At 39.4% G+C, this 16,584-nt stretch overlaps 1 protein-coding gene across 1 annotated transcript; it reads left to right on the top strand.

Annotated features, from left to right (window-relative positions):
• Positions 1-572: 572 nt before the first annotated feature.
• Positions 573-14,205, top strand: nyap2b (neuronal tyrosine-phosphorylated phosphoinositide-3-kinase adaptor 2b; the record flags this gene model as incomplete). Its single annotated transcript, XM_079243813.1, has 6 exons — positions 573-751; positions 4,894-5,207; positions 7,825-8,901; positions 11,544-12,797; positions 12,914-13,017; positions 13,918-14,205. The coding sequence occupies 6 exons, from the start codon at positions 573-575 to the stop codon at positions 14,203-14,205; spliced, it is 3,216 nt and encodes a 1,071-aa protein (XP_079099939.1).
• Between the last annotated feature and the right edge of the window lie 2,379 nt (positions 14,206-16,584).

The raw sequence follows: 16,584 nt of genomic DNA, 5'->3' as shown, positions 1-16,584 counted from the left end.
ACTGATCCACACTCAGACAGGGGGTCATGAGTAATTGTGGTTAGGTGAAGAGTTCCTTCGCTTTTAGCTTTTGCTGATTTTCATGTGAGCTGTATACGTGTGTGTGTGTGTGTGTGTGTGTGTGTGTGTGTGTGTGTGTGTGCTTGTCTAAATGTGCACATAGTAAATAATGGAGAAACATGTTGCAATCCTTGAGATAAAATCATCCTCTTCCTTCAACTGGCATGATGCAACTGACGTAAACCCTTCCATAAGCTAAGAACTTTGCAGCACCGTGACAAAACATTAAAAACAACCACAGATTAAAAGCAGCTTTGTGTGTGACATTATTGTTAGAGCTTATTCAATTTTCTTCAGCTAGCTTTTCTATCAATAACAGCTAACCTGGATAAATGAGAACCGGAGAAATAGTTACTGACAATATTCAATGATTGTTTTGCAGCCAGACTATTCTGAAATACACAATGTCGACACAGGAATGTTTTGTATCTTTTTCAGCTGGCAGTAAATTAATAATGATAACTTTTACTTTTCATATTTCCCCATCAGAATGCAGTGGAAAGACTTGAAGAATGATGAGCTCCAAAGAGGAGGAAACTGTCAGTTTTTTCCAGTATGTTGAGGAGAATGGGCTGAGAGCCTACAACGGACTGCTAGCGCAGAACTTGGACCACGCCAGGAATGAGAGAAATAGGACATTCCTGCAGGAAAAAAACGACAAAAAAAGAAAACAGGACGAAGCCATAAGGAGGTATGAGGAACACAGTCAAACGGAGTGCTCACAAAACGAATCAGCCAATTCATGTGGCACATTTTAACAGCACAGGTCCTTAAAATCAATCTGTGGTTAAACACAGCAAAGCGATGGGATTCTGTTCTGTAAATGCAAACATGTCACTGGGTTCATTTAGGGTTGTAAGGAATTGGGACAAGTGGCCAGAGGGTCCCTGTGGTAATGGCAGGTTGCTATTTTTTGGGGTTTACAAGTGTGAGCTGCACCCCATGATCTACAGAGGATAATTAATTTCTCATTTAGACTTATTTGGGACTCGTCCTTGTGTGGAGGTCATTACTGTTCCACTTTGTGATGAAGAGCTTTAAGAAGTAAGAAGTTAGGAGGCGGGCTGTGAAAGTGTGTTACATTACAAGAACAAAAATGAGATGTTAGAGTTCTTATACTGAGGTTCTTTCAGAATCCTTTCTCCCTTTGGAAGAAAGAGTACAGCATTAGAAATAAAACTTAAGAAACTCCAATAACTCAACTTCTGTTTTAACCCTTAAAGGTTCTGGTTGTCTATATGTGTAGAGGTAAATTTGCGATGACTTTGATGAATGTGTTTGAAAAATTGTGGAAATAAACCTGGCTGAGCCATCTTTACCAGTTGGTTTGGGTATGTAAAACCCAAACTAAGTGTTTGTTATAAGACTATTGTTTCAAATTTCAACCATTTCACTGTTGTTACATCATAATTACCTACCTCTTTTTAACATCTCTAGCATTTGATAAAAACATCTATTCTGTTTATTCTTGTCCAAAACAAAGAGAAAAGCACAGAGAAACTTTTTCTGGCCTTTTTGTTAGTGTGAATGTTAAATGGTTAAGACTAACATGGTCAGATGACAGTTATACTTTATGTATAACTTGTCCAGTTAGAAGTTAGACTAGTCACAAAACATAAGTAAGTATTGCTACATACATGCTAACGCATAATATCCTTAAACTTGACTTATACGCACAGACAAATGTGGCTAACATGTGTATGCAGCATGTGTGGGATAGAATGAGGACTGAGTCATTGTGGAAGATAGCAGGACAGACGGGAGGAGAGTGCAATATGTTGTTCAGAGTTGCTGAAAAGACACAATATTCTGTGTTGATTTATTTCTCAAAAAATCTAGAGCAGAGTTTAATAGTCATGACCCAGAAACATGACATCATAGATTTTTTTCACCATTCTTTTAATAGTTCAACTAAGACTTTTGAACTGACTTGATGACATTTCTGTATCAGAAGTATGTTTTGGTTCTTTTCACCATAAGCTGCAGTCTAAAAATGTTTGAATATTGCTTTAATGTATGATAAAAGATGACTTGTCCAAAAATATAGAATTGTCAAGAAATATTTGCCTTTATCTTTTATTTCACAAAGAAAAGATCAGTTAAGCAGATCCATATAAAGATGTTTTTCCCCGACCCATAAAGCAGAAAAAACACATGCACTTGATCTCCTCTGGTAATCTAATAATTCTGCCGGCTAAACCAGTTTGAAGCTGAAAGGTTTTTAGGAAATGCTGTCCAGTGGTTCCACGAAATCTGAAAGTGATTTGTTTCATGCTGGTTTGTCAGACACAGTACAAAGTATTTAAGCAGCTGTTGAAAGTTTCATCTTTTCATCCAATAATTATGCTGATGTGTTTTATGGGAACTGAGGGTTTTTATATGACCAGATGTGGTTCTTCTTAACTGATTCATTCAGGGAGTATTTGAGCTCTATCACATTTTGGTCAAAAGGTCATGCAATTCCTCTTTTATAGTACAATTGCTGTCCTTAGTGTGTATTAAAAAGTTCCAATACAGAATTACTTGCATTGTCAAAGATGATTTAGAATTTAGATTTAAACATGTCGTTCAGCTAGCGGTTAAATCATTCCTGTTGTTTGTGGCAATCCTGTCCAGTAATATCATAAGCGGGGCATGAAAGTGACATCTATTGCTTTCCTACCCACCCTCTGTCTTTTAGCTTTAGCCAGACCTAAAACATTAATACTTTGTCACTTGAGGAAGTGCATAAAAAGTAGGTGGATTTTTTTATGAGCCTAATAAGTAGGTCAATAAGATGACCCATTTCTACGGTAACTGAATGAGAGTGTGAGAATCCAGTGTCCATGCTTGTCCTAACATGCACATAATCACATGCACAGATGCTTGTGTTTATGTGCTTATGTGAGCTTGAACAAGAGGAAAAAGAATTTTAGCTTTCAGAATATTAGCTTCCGAGAAAGGCTTGGCGAAACTAAATGGCCTGTGTGATTTTGTTAGAGAGAAATATCTTGTTACAGCAAGTGTGTTTAAGAGTGTGGGGAAAGAGGAAGAAAACCTGTTAGAGGGAGATTAAGTGTGAGCTCAGTTACAGGAGATGTGTTCTGCCTGGTGACAGCTGGAATGGCCATAGGCCAATCAAATCATCCTGTTGGCTTTAAGTAAGGCGGGTCTTCCTGCTTTCTGCTACCTCACTCTAGGTTTCTTTTATTCTATTTACTCTGAAGAAAAAAGTTATTCACACAGTCACAGACAAATGTAGATACAGGAGTGTTTCTTACCTCTGCCACTCACCAACCTCACCTTTACACACACAGCCACACACACACACTGTCATTTGCATATATTTACATTTACATGCAAATTTCCAACGTCTACTTTCGACTCTCCTCTTTGGTTGTGCACATGTGCATGGAGTCACTGACAGACAGACAGACAGGCAGACATCTTAGTTCATTTTTTTCCATTGCTCTCTGTTTGTTTTGGTGTTGTTGTGTTTTTTCCTGTCACATGGTCTCACAGTGAGAGAACCAGACCTGCCCGACAACAAGTCAACTCCAACTGGTCCAAGTGCACCTGTGGTCTGTCCTCTAGCCAATCACTGGGCAAATATCCTAAAAATAACTCAGTCACCAGTACTCTAGTCACACCCTGCCACCCACACACTTACATTAGTGCATGCCACGACAAATGTATGCCCAAAACATATGCCAGGGAGAAGTTATTAATTTATGCAGCTGACACCTGTTACTACATCTAGTAAACACATTTTGACTTGTTTTCAGACTTGATTTTTTTCTAGATCTGAATTACTGATATTATTTTGCAAACAGCATCAGCAAAGTTTTTTTTGGTTGTTTATAATTTCCTTAACTCTTAGTTTTTCAGTTTTTCCTGAGTGAAGTCATAACAAATGATTTATCCTGTAACTACTTAAACTTAAAGCATGTTTTTTTTATACATGCATGCTCAAGTGTTATGGTGTGCACATGTACTTTATTATTGTTGTACAGTTACAGCTGGTTTTGTGTCTGGTTTCCATGGATACCTTGTTGCTAGGCAAAGTTAAGCCCCTGACCAATGAACCCAACCTACCAAGCACCTTCTGTTTAGCAGCTGGCCAGGATGGAATCAGAGTCAGCAAAGTCACAGACTGAGCTGTCACACAAACACACTTGCATATATCTATGCACACAGTGTGTAAACACACATGAAAAATTCTTTCTGTTTAATACCATTTGTGTCAATATTTCAATATCTTAAACATCAAAGCTTGTGTCTGTCTGACAAATGACTAAAGAGCAGAGACCAAGCACACAGACATTGCAAAAGTATCATATCAGATTTTCCCAAAACCCCATAAGTTTATTCCCTTCTATGAATACACACAGTAATACACACAAAAATGTTGTGCCTCATTGCCACACATCACTCAGTCATCATTAATGGTCCATTCAATCATCCATTTATAGGGATTGATTGTAGCCAGACAATTGGACATGCATGGTGTGTGATGGGCATATCCATAGTTAAACTCAAATCAATGCACTGCCTTGAAAGAGTTCCTGTTGTCAGTGGCTATAACATGTGTGTCATTGTCAACTCAGCTCTTTCATTATATGAGTCACTTGTAAAGGATAAAATAAGCTAACACACGCATGCAAAAGCAGAAACAGCTCACTGGGGATGCTGTAGCAACTTTGCTCAATGCTTTTCTCAGTCCCTCTTTGTTTGTAAACTAAAATTATATTTCAGCACATTTTATGTTGTCCCAGCTTTGCACCAGTTGTGATGTTTCTGTCCCTTGTGTTTACAAAGATATTTCTATTCCTCTCCTTTCTTCTACTATTTCAGAACTGGGGAGGACATAGCGACAGAAGGCAAGCACTTGCGTATGGGTTCGATAACCATGCCGGACCCCCAAGAACGCATGCCCATGCCCCACCTGCATGCCATTGCCTGCGGGCAGGGCTTCTCTGTACGCTCCCAGTCCCTCCACTCTGTCGGCGGTGGGAGCACCGGGGGAGGAGAGGAGGAAGTGGGGAGTCCAACTTCTAGGAAGCAGCCCCCACCTAAACCCAGGAGGGATCCGGCCACCAAGCTGAGCATGTCGTCTGAGGCAGTGGACCACAGTCCCATGTCCACCTGCCGCGGGGAGAGATGTGACGGTGAGTGGTGGTGGCACTTCACACCATACTGCTGCAGCTATATTTAGATGCTCTTTGCAGTGCCCTCCGCAGCTTTGTTTTCCCACAATGGCATGACATCTAGCTTTCCACAGCATACTTCACACTTACTGGCAAAACTCCCAATGAATATAAAAACTACCTGTAATTGCAGTGGGATTAAACTATGTTAAAACAGATGATAGAAATACTATACTGCATAACAGATGTAAAAACATGTAAGTTGAGTTTTAGAGAAAAGAACACAGTTTTTGCTGCAAAATATATTCTGGATTTAGACATGTTTATCACAGATAATTACTGTATACTCTAGAAGTTTAGATAAACATGTAAAATTGTGCATCTAGAAGCAAAGAGAATGTGAAGAAATCACATTTTTTTAATGATTTCATGAAATGACTGATCTACTTGGTTTAAGAATGTTTTAAGTATCTCTTTTATGCAAATGTCCTCAAAAACAAACAAAAAAACAATGTACTTTTCAGAGCTATATTATAATATTTAAATGTTATGTAAATTTTGCAAATGAAAGTCTTGTTTTAAAAATCTTGAGAGATGGAAAAACATATCTTTTGCTTGTTCACTTCTCACAGAAAAAATCCAATGTGGTCAAATTTTTGTTTTCTTCCTTATGAGCATCGGGATCTAAATATGACAGATTAAAAAAAAAAAAACATATTTATTTTGCAACGTGACACCTGCAAAATTATTTAAAATGTGATATTTATAGGAAGTGAACAGCCTTTGATGCAGGTGGTGAGAGCAAAGCATGTTTAAAGCTAGCAAGAAGCTCTGGCTCCATTTCAGCTTGTAGGCTTTGCTACAAACGTGATGTTTAGGGAGTCGCCCTGCCTGGTTCAGATTGGTGGGGATCTTTGTGTGCACACAGATCTTCCTGGGCACCACGGCAACCATCCCACAGAAACAAGACCCCCTGCAGCCCAGCCAATCAGAGCATCACTAAACAGCTCAGGCCAATGGTGTTCCAGAACTGCAGAAGTCTGAGGTTTAAGGGCCAATCAGAGTGAGAGTGTGGGGGTGTCCCTGACTGAGGGGAGGGTTGCGTGCACTGTAGCTGGCGCTTTAGCAGGAGGGGGAGGAGCTTGTCAGAGTAGAATTCATTCAGGAGGAGCGATTGACCTAGATTCGTTTTCCCTAGGAAGAGAGGACGGGGGAGGGTGATGCGGGTAAACACATCCGAGAGGGGGGGGGTGGGGGAAAAGAGGAAGCAATGGAGAGAGGAGAAGAGAAAACACAGGGAGCAAGAGATGTTTGAAGGGGTGAATTCATCATCAGCAGAGATACAGATCTCAGCATCCACCAAGAAAAGCTCTTATAGCAATGTATCTTGGAGTGGTAAAAACGATTTATGAGCACTGTGTTCTTTGTGTGCAGATGATGGCATGCAACTATAGACAAAGAAATGAAGGGCAATTTCATAGATGGGAGTATAATTAGCTTAACTAGTCACATTCTCGCCATTTGTGCAAAACCAAATCTTCTTTTAGCACCTTATTTGTAAGTGATAATAAAGAGAAAACATCAAAACAAGGAAAAAAAAAGATTTTCAAATGAACATAATCCACATAACCATCAAGACTGATGTAGAAAATCTCATTGCAGATCAAGCTGAAATGCTCAGATTTGATTTTTGGTTTTGGATTTTTGATCTTGAATGAAGGATATCTATAACAATAGACGTGGTTTTTTTTCCAATATACTGCAAATCTTAGATGTGACAGGAACAAGAAAGATAAACAACTGCACAGCTTTAAAGGTTGTGAGATTATGTGCTACAAAATGTGTAAACGTCTGTCCTAATTTCCGTTCATGAATGTGTAGGCATGTGCAGTGTGTGTGCGTGTACTGTAATGATGGTGGTGAGTCATACAGTTTCGGGAAGTATGCGTGTGTCTGGGCCATCTGGCTTCTGAATTATTAAAGGTGTAAAATCTGCAGTTTGGAAATTTCAGAGATGGTCCAGATCTGAACTACACTTATCTCTCTCTGCCTATCAGAGAGTCTCAGTGTCTGACCTAGAAATAAGCTGCAAGCAGGACTGTAGTAGCAGAGGTTACTATTAGTAAACTGGCATTGGGAATATTCTGTATTGTACAGTAGCATCAAGGCAATGTGCGAATGCTGTACCAAAGCCTCACTGCACCACATCTAAAGCGATTCACACTGCAATGCCACGTCACCACTATCAAAAGGAAGCTTCACAGTGTGTGTGACCCAGATACTTTACTCACATACTGCTTCTCTGCTATATGTGTGACCTAGAAACATGCATATCCCTCAACTATGCCTAAATACGAGAAATTAATGTATCGCTTTCAGCATGTGGACCTATAACTGACCTCGTGGAGCCAAAAAAATTCTTTGTGTTAATGCTAACGATGCATGTGATTCATGAACATTTAAAAAGACAGATTTTTATTCATTTCAAGATGTTGCCTTCCAGGGATGGATAGCGTTATTTTGTTTATGATGTGCACCATTGTGAATTAGACACATGAACATTGAAGTAAAGTAAGTAAACGTGAATAAATGAGAAAGATTGCTTTAATCAATATGTGTTTTTTTCTCTTTTCTTAAGCAGCTCAAGGATGCAGTGAGGACTGCAGGAGAGTGCCACCTCCCAAACCTAAGAGAAACCCCAACACACAGCTCAGTGTTTCCTTCGATGAGTCCTACATTAAGAACCATGGAGGCAGCGGGATCTGCCCACCCAGACCACTCCATTACATCACATCCCCCTGCGAACGTAATCCTTCACCTCCTCAGAGTGATGAGAGCCCCACTGATGACTGTGAAGACGAACCTGTCTACATTGAAATGGGTGGGATTGACGTTGGACCACGAGAACCTTTGAAGAGTGAGGATGAGGAGCCAGGGGAGTCTGTGTATGAGGAAATGAAGTACCCAGTTCTGGATGATATGGAGTACCGCACCGATCCAGTCGGATGTCGTTCCGCGTGCCCGACCCCGGCACCCTATGACCCAGAGCCTCTTAGTCGCTGTTCCACGCCACGGAATATTCCCCTCTGTGACATTCCTGCACCCTTTCCAAATCTACTCACCCACCGGCCTCCGCTATTGGTGTTTCCACCTGCACCAGCTCAGTGTTCACCCAACTCAGACGAGTCCCCCCTCACCCCTTTAGATGTCACCAAATTGCCCATGCTAGAAAACCAGTCTTACAGCAAATCTCCCACCTCTTCAACTGAGCCACCCCCCTCTGCACACATCCGTAGGGAGCTCACTGCTACCCCAACACTTACCGTCTCTGGCCGCTCCTCTGCACCTCCACTACCCTGTACTCTCTACAAGTCCTCCTCCTCCTCCTCATATCAGCGTAGTCACTCTGCTTGCCCATCTCCCGTCAGCATGGGTCGCTGTCTTACCCCTCTTAGCCTCATGCGTACACCTCCCTTTGACGCTCCAATGCCATTCCCTGGAGGGTTGCCAAGGAGTGCATCTGCCACCCCTCATGGCAAAGGCTCACCACCTCAAGATGGTGTAGGACGACTCCATGGCTCTATGCAGAATGTGTCATCAGGGCGATCACGGACACCCACCAGCCCACTGGATGAACTGACCAACCTGTTCACCACAGGCAGGAACATGCTGAAGAAAAATGCCAGCGGAAGAAAGTCGAAAGAGCCAGGAGAAAGTGAGTTGTGTTCAAGATTTGTCCTAACATTAGGGGACGTAGTGAAACAAAACAAAGCGATTACCAGTTGCGTTGATTGCTCCAGTGGCAGTTAAGCTTTCTTAATTTAATGAGATTTAAAGAAAACGGTTACTTAGATGTCAACACAAGTATTGAGCTGCAAGTTCTGCAAAGTCTGAAAGTAAAAGTGTTTTCCAGTGACCGTGAACTATGGACAGTGTCAGTTACCAAATACTTTGACTCCTGTAAACTCTGGAATAAATTCAAACAGGCTTTAGTTCTATCATGAGTTTTTATTAATTCCTAGTTTGGATTAAATAGTTCAACCCAATTACCAAGCCGGACATAGAATGCATAACTTTTCTTGTACCACGTTTGCTGCTGTTTCTGCTAAATTCCATTCATTTAATGTGGGCCCATACAGATCGTATGATTTAATCTGAGGAGATTAGAGACTAAAGCGGACAGCGGGTCTCTCAAACCTACTCATGGCATTAGGCCATCAGGCAGGATTACTTTTAAATATGTAAACATCATATTTAAATACAGATATTCATGCCACATTAAGATCCAGCCAAAATCACTGCAACAATGTTGGAAAACAAAATCTGCTCATAAGGCACAAAATGCTTAGAATTTATCCCCCAAAAAGGTATAAAAACTGTAAATCTGTTGTGACCACAATAACACATTGACAAGCTTGCTTTCAGACATAATGCAGATATCATTTTTATGTATGAATGGTCTTATAAAAAACATGATAGTAGGAACGGAACCAATTAAAATGAAAAAAAAAAAGGATATTTTTGTTGTAAAAGCATAAAAAACAGTGAATTTCACACTCAAGCATTCCATTTACTATTTAAAAGGGGTCACTAATAAATTAATAAAGAGAATCTAATGCTTTACAGTAGGGATTGACCTGCAGATAGACAGATAACTCTAGAGCTGACATAAAACCAAGCTGTTCCATCTGTCTTCAGATCTTTGCTTTACCTTTACATATACCAGGGGTTGTGGTGGAAGTGCACAAAATCCACACATTCCTCCTCACTCTGTGCTCTTAGCAACTATAACATAGCAACAGCAGAAGGAGAAAAAATCCCTGTTTCTTATTTGCAGATTTTTTTCCTGTGGGTAATGCAGCCAATCACAGCTCAGGGCCTGCCGGTCTGCAATTGAGCAATGAGCGCTTGACAGGGAAAGCAGTCCCTCTGAACTCAAATCTCTCTGTTTTGTCCAATCAGCACATACTTTACTCCTATTAAGCCAATCAGACAGCTGGCACAACTGTGTAGATGGGGAGAGTGGAAGCTGAAAATATTTGATAGTTTTTTTTCTTTCTTTTTATCTTTTGTTTTTTACCATTATGACCGTAATGAGACATGAATTTGTCAGATGACGTATGCATTCACAAAACTGATGCACATTTGCTTGTTATTCCTTTCAGTTTTTGTGCATTTTTTATCTTTTGTAAATAGATTGCTAGTCAGTTGTTTCATTCAGGTGCAAGGAATTACTCATGGTGTCTCACCAATGTGCCTCTTGACAATTCATTCTCATACAAACCCACTTGCTTTGTAAACAGTTTGCATATATCACCATGGTATCAAGAATGGGTTGCTAAAATATTTATTTGGTATAACACCTGTGTAGGAGCACATCATGTAAGCTAACAAGTACAAATAGGTTGTGTGTGTGTGTTTTTCTCTGTGACTATATGGTGTTATGAGCATGGAGGTTATCATGGAACTGGGGCTATTTTTTTCTCTTCAATTTTGAGACAGTAGAGGCAGCAAAAGCTAGCTTGACCCACTTACCATTTTGTTAATCATCTCATTCATTGTCATACACACACATGTATGTATTCAAACACATCAACATGGTTTCTATGAGACATGAAAACACGACCAAGGATGCTTGCTAATGTCACTGTAGTTTACTGTTTACTGTATGTTAGTGAAGTAACTCATATAGAAAGAATACTGAGATGCAAACGATTTGGAAATCAGTCACGCACATGCTTTATTTAAGCAAAGAGGATCTTGATTCAGTAACATTGATATAACAGTGATATACATTAGGTCCAGTATAAGCATCACCTACATGGATGGGTTGGATTGTTTTATGTGAAGCAGAGTTAAAACACAAGGATCCTATTAGGAAAAACCTATACAAAACACAGTGTTAAGGATTTATTCAGCACTGAATATGTGTTGCATTACTAATCATGGTACTCTGTTACACTGTATACTTATCAAATGGTCATACAACGTATTTTTAATGGTTACAAATGATAAGATATTGGATGACACATTTAATATGAATACATAAAAAAGAACATATGATTGTGTGTATTATAATGTACCACAATATTCCAGTATTCCAAATCCTAATGCCTGTGATTCAGCTTGCTCCAGAGGTTTACCCGCTGCTACTTCAACAAGTAGTGAGTGACACCTTGAGGAATTTTAGTGGTATTGCAGCATCAAGTAGAAATAAATGTACCAATGTTTATAATCTGCTCAATAAATTTTAAACATATTATTTTTTAATTAATTAAGCAGCTTCCTTTGAATATTAAGAATACGTTTGAATGTCATTATTATTTTTAAAATGTTACTATGTGTTTTTTTTTGCAGCCGAGTCCAAAGGCAAGTCCCACAGTGAGTCCAAGCGGGAGGGTAAGGAACGCCATGGTCACAGCAAGGAATCCAAGCGAGAATCCAAGGAGCGCCACACCAAGGAGTCTTCTCATCGAAGAGACAGAGACAAAGACAGAGACAGAGACAGAGACAAAGAACCTCTGCCACACAGACGCAACAGCAAAGACCGCACATGTAGCAGTGTTGAAACTGTTCGCCGGGACAGCAAGGACCAGATTTGTAGCAGTGCCGAGCCCATCCCCATTGGACGGGACTCCAAAGACAAGGTCTGCAGCTCTGTAGAACCTATACCTTTGATAAGAAGAGACTCCAAAGACAGAGGGATTAGCAATGGGGAAATAATGCCTAGGAGAGACAGCAAAGATCGGAATGGGGGACACGGAATAGAGACTTCACTGAGGCAGGACAGCAAAGATAGAGACAGACTTTTAGATCAACCACTTGAGCTGGTATCCAGACAAGATAGTAAGGAAAGGACCAGAAATGGTTTAGATTATAGACAGGAAAGCAGAGAGAGACTGCTGGATCAGCCACCTGAGCTATTACCCAGACAAGATAGTAAGGAGCGAGCAAGGAATGGTGTGGACTCGAAGCCTGAAAGCAGAGACAGGCCACCTGAGCTTCTGCCCAGGCAAGAGAGCAAAGACAGAGCTAGAAATGGACCAGATTATAGGCATGATAGCAAAGAACATCGCCCTGATTTGTTACCCCGTCATGATAGTAAAGAGAGAGATAGAAGTGACACAGAACACAGACATGAAGGTAGAATAGACCAACCCCCAGAGATCTTGCCCCGACAAGAAACATCCAGAAGCAGCAAGGAAAGGGTGGAATTTAAATACGATGGGAGAGAGCGAAGCTGCCACAATGGAGAAAATCATCCTCCTCCTCTTTTACCAAGGCAGGATAGTAAAGATCTGAGTAGAACTGGGCTTGAAGTGAGACGGGACAGCAAAGACAGAAGCCTTAATGGGTCAGAGCAGCATCATCATGATGTCAAATGCACCAAGAGTCCTTCTGCAGTGGAATATCGGTGTGATAATAAAGAACGCGGATACCGGTCAGACGGTACACCACGGCGAGATAACAGAGGAAATTACAACATGGACCAAACAAAAGCACAAGAGAGGAATGGTAGCACAATATCAGGGCAGCATTCATCAACAACCACACCTACTCACCATGGGAGATCATCGGGTAGCCCACCCATGACTGCAGGAACAGGAAATGGTAAGGATCTCGACCTCAGTTTCAATATTGGTATTGACTATACAGGGGGCAGTAAATTTCTTCCAGCAGCAAAAATAAAGGCTTTAAACCATTCTTATGTTCTCTTTCTTTCGCAGATTTGAAAACATCATCCAAGTATAGCCGCTCACCTTCTATGCCTACTAATCCTTCCCCATTGGGAACGCCACAGAGGAGAGCAGCAGATACACATCACAGTCAGGTATGTGAAAATAGTTGTGTTTTATTGTTTCTTTACCAAATTATTTCACCTTTGCCTGACAGGTCCTATTTATTTGTAGGTAAGCTATTTTTTTCTTTGTGATTAGGATGTTACTCTAATACTTATTATTATTATTTCTTAATAATCTCCAATGAAGCTTTATGAATTAAGTTTGATCCTATTTATAGCTGTTTTTCCTGTTTGAGATATTGCATATTGTTCCCAATAAACAAATCTTATTGGGTTCAACAATGTGAAAATCACAAAGGTTGTATAATTGTATAGCTGACTATTGTTATGTAATGTGTACATTTTAGATACACCAATCAAAACAAAAGTCAAATTTTTGTAGTTTATTATGAAGCTTCAGATAAGAATAATCTATGGCAAAGTTTAGTTGATAAATATGTTGTTGATGTTACTATTATAGTAAGTTTCCAGATAAACATGGATTGATTTTAGATTTATCATAAATATTACTAGTTTAAAAAAAACACTAGTATCTACCAACTTTTGTTCTGATGCTTAATTCTGGACAGTTTGTAATTATTCTTTCAATTCTATAGTCATTTGGTTGACACTTTTATTCAAAGCAACTTACATGTGATAATTGATCAATAGCAAGTAATCTAACATGCATGTCTTGTATTATAACATAATAGAAGTACATTAATGGGTTTGCTAGATTCGATTATTTGGACAATAGTGGGGAATTGTTTGTTGTGACTGTTATTCTTCATGTGGTGATTTTTTTTTTTTCTTTTATAGTTCATTCAGTTATGTCTATCACATTTGCAGAATCACAAATATCTCCTTGCTATGTTTTCAGGGGGTTAAAGGGTCACAATTAACTCAGACTTTAATATGTTTTCATTTTATTTCCTATATTGTATTCCTCAGATGCCTCAGATGCCATGGATTTGTGGAGACACCACAATGCTAGAGCAGATAGAGAGGAAACGCACCCTATGCATGGAGATCCGCTCCAGGCAACATCCACACCTGCAAAGATCTCTGGAGAGGCCTACGCCTGCTGACAAGAATGAAGACAGACACCAGGAGCGAAGTCAGTGTAAGCAAGAGAGTGCATCCGTCCTCCCAGGCTGGGGAAAGAGCAGCGGGACCAAGAAGATCCGTCCTCCCCCTTACCCCACACAGACAACTGTGTTCTGGGACACAGCCATTTGACATTACAAAATATGTACCTCCACACCACACAATCCCTAGTTACCCATTCCCTTTCACTCTCCCTGGTGGGTTGTAAGGGGGGAGGGGGTTACAAAGCAGCCACTCAGAACCAGAGGGATGATGTTCATTGATGTCAAAGGACCATGGTGGTTACCACAGCAATATTTCTGCTTGTTCAGGTTGTCATGTTTTCCTATCATCACTGGTGATATTTGATATTTTTCTATTTAATGTGACTGGACTCTTGTATTATAATTAGTAGAGTAGATATTTGATGATGAATAGATATTTTCTAAATTATACGATGGGGATCCAGAAGCAACTTAAATTATGTATAGTAGATGTAGAGGCAAACTAATATTTGTTTTTATGTTATTTTTGTTTAAGTTATTTTACATCTGAAAGCATAATCTATCAATTATTGTACTGTAGTAGCATAATTTTCTTATGCCCAACTGTTTTTTTTTTTGTGTGTGTGTTCAAAAGCACTAAAATGAATGGACTGCTCAACTCTATCTATATATACTTTACATTTTTACTGTTGTATTGTAAGTGGAGGAGTGAACGTCAACGTGCTTTAGATTCCAGGGCTCTCCATACCTGGTCCAGTATGTTGTAGAATGTACAACAGTTGGTCCTAACACAGAAACAGGAAACTTTGTGTGCTTCAGTTTGTATATTGTGGTAAGAAACTGAGTGGTCACTTAGTCAAAAGCCTTTTAAATCAGTTTATAGGGAAAATCCTTTAAAATGACAGGAATTGTTTTATAGAAAAGCGGGTTGGTGAGGTAGTAGGTTAGAACATACATTATAACAGCTTAATTTTAAAGACCAGCCAAAGCGTGTAAAATTGAGATATGGGTGTGGTTGCACTTTGGACAGTTGGCTTTTTAAAACGGGGTCAGTGGCAATAGCTGGTGAAGACCAGCACTCTTACATTGCCATGCACAACACGAGCACCATGACAGTGTAAATACTTGATGCCAACAACCAGCCTGTGTACAATCAACACCTGTGCTTTTAGATGAGTGCTTAATTTTACTGCAGATTATAATAATAGCCATATGCACTTGCTTAAGAAATGATTTCCAAGATTTTGCTTATATATATTTTTTGAAAATGTTAGGAGTAATGACTTGTGCCATGTACATTTCAATTAATGGCTGGAAGATAAGGCCTCAGGAGAATGGCTGTGTGTGACATACAGTCATCTGTATTTGGTTGTCTTTGGTAACATTCCCAATTTAATTGGCTGGCAACCATATTAGAGATCAAATCATTTAAGGACCTATGACATGGCAACAGTTCTACAAAGGGGGTTGCACAAGGGTTTTTTTTCTCTTTTTATTTTATTTTTTTTAAAAACAAAGAAAAAAATGCACTACCCATCATCCTCCATCTCGCTGAATCAGGCTGGTTACCCACATCTCTTTCTTTCCTTGCACTCTCCCTCTAACTCAAACCCTTTCTTACTTATCTCAATTGGTTTTCTTTTGCACATTAAAATACTAAGTCACCATTGCCAAAATAATATGGGTTTGAGAAAAGAGCTAGCCCTGAGAGTGCAAGCGCAGTACCCCTTCTCTGGTGAGGATCAATGATACAGAGATCTCTCCTTTATTGTAACTATGTGAGAGAGGGAGAGTTGTGCTGTGTTTGTGAGTGTGTGCCAAGTTATGCTGTATGCAGGTTGCAAGTTAAAAATGATTGTTTTACGACATTAACTTTGCCCTATCATGACATTGGTGGGTGAAGTCTTGAAATGTAATGATGATGTACAATCTTTTTGTGTGTATAAATGTGCACTGTGAAAAGGTAGAGAGCACCGCACTGTCAGTCCCCTGTCTTATTGCACTGAGTGTTCTCTTGTTTTGCGTTATGAAAAAAGAAAAGGAAAAAACATGTTTGAGGAAAAAAGTACTGTATTCTGATTGTCACTTGGGTTCTGTTGAGAGAAATAAATAAAATATGAACTTGAAAACTGCGATGAAAAAAACAGCATGCTGTTGAATTTATTCATGTTTTGCCTATCCTGGGAGTTTTCTATTGCAGCTTGTGTTTTCAAGCGTCCTAGCCATTGGACTCTGAATGACTCACTCTTTTTAAAAATAATTTTAATTGAGTAGGAACATAACAAGGAGGAAAAAAATATAAACGTTTTCTGAACATTTTTCTAAAATTACTTAAATTTCTTAAAGTAAAAAATCAAGTAAAAAATTAAGTCATAGCATTAAGTACATACAAAAGAAAAAACAAAAAAACACCAAACATCTTCAGAAATAACCAGCTATTACCCTGAGGCAAAATCTGAGTAAGATTTTTAAGTATGGACCATCTTAAAAGGTGTTAGAATATACAACAAAAAATGGTTGAGGTACA

The sequence above is a fragment of the Telmatherina bonti genome (genome assembly GCF_933228915.1).
Source record: "Telmatherina bonti genome assembly, chromosome: 7".
NCBI classification, from domain to species: Eukaryota; Metazoa; Chordata; class Actinopteri; order Atheriniformes; family Telmatherinidae; genus Telmatherina; species Telmatherina bonti.
Note: the sequence above shows the minus strand (reverse complement) of the source record. Positions and strands in the feature narration are given on the sequence as shown.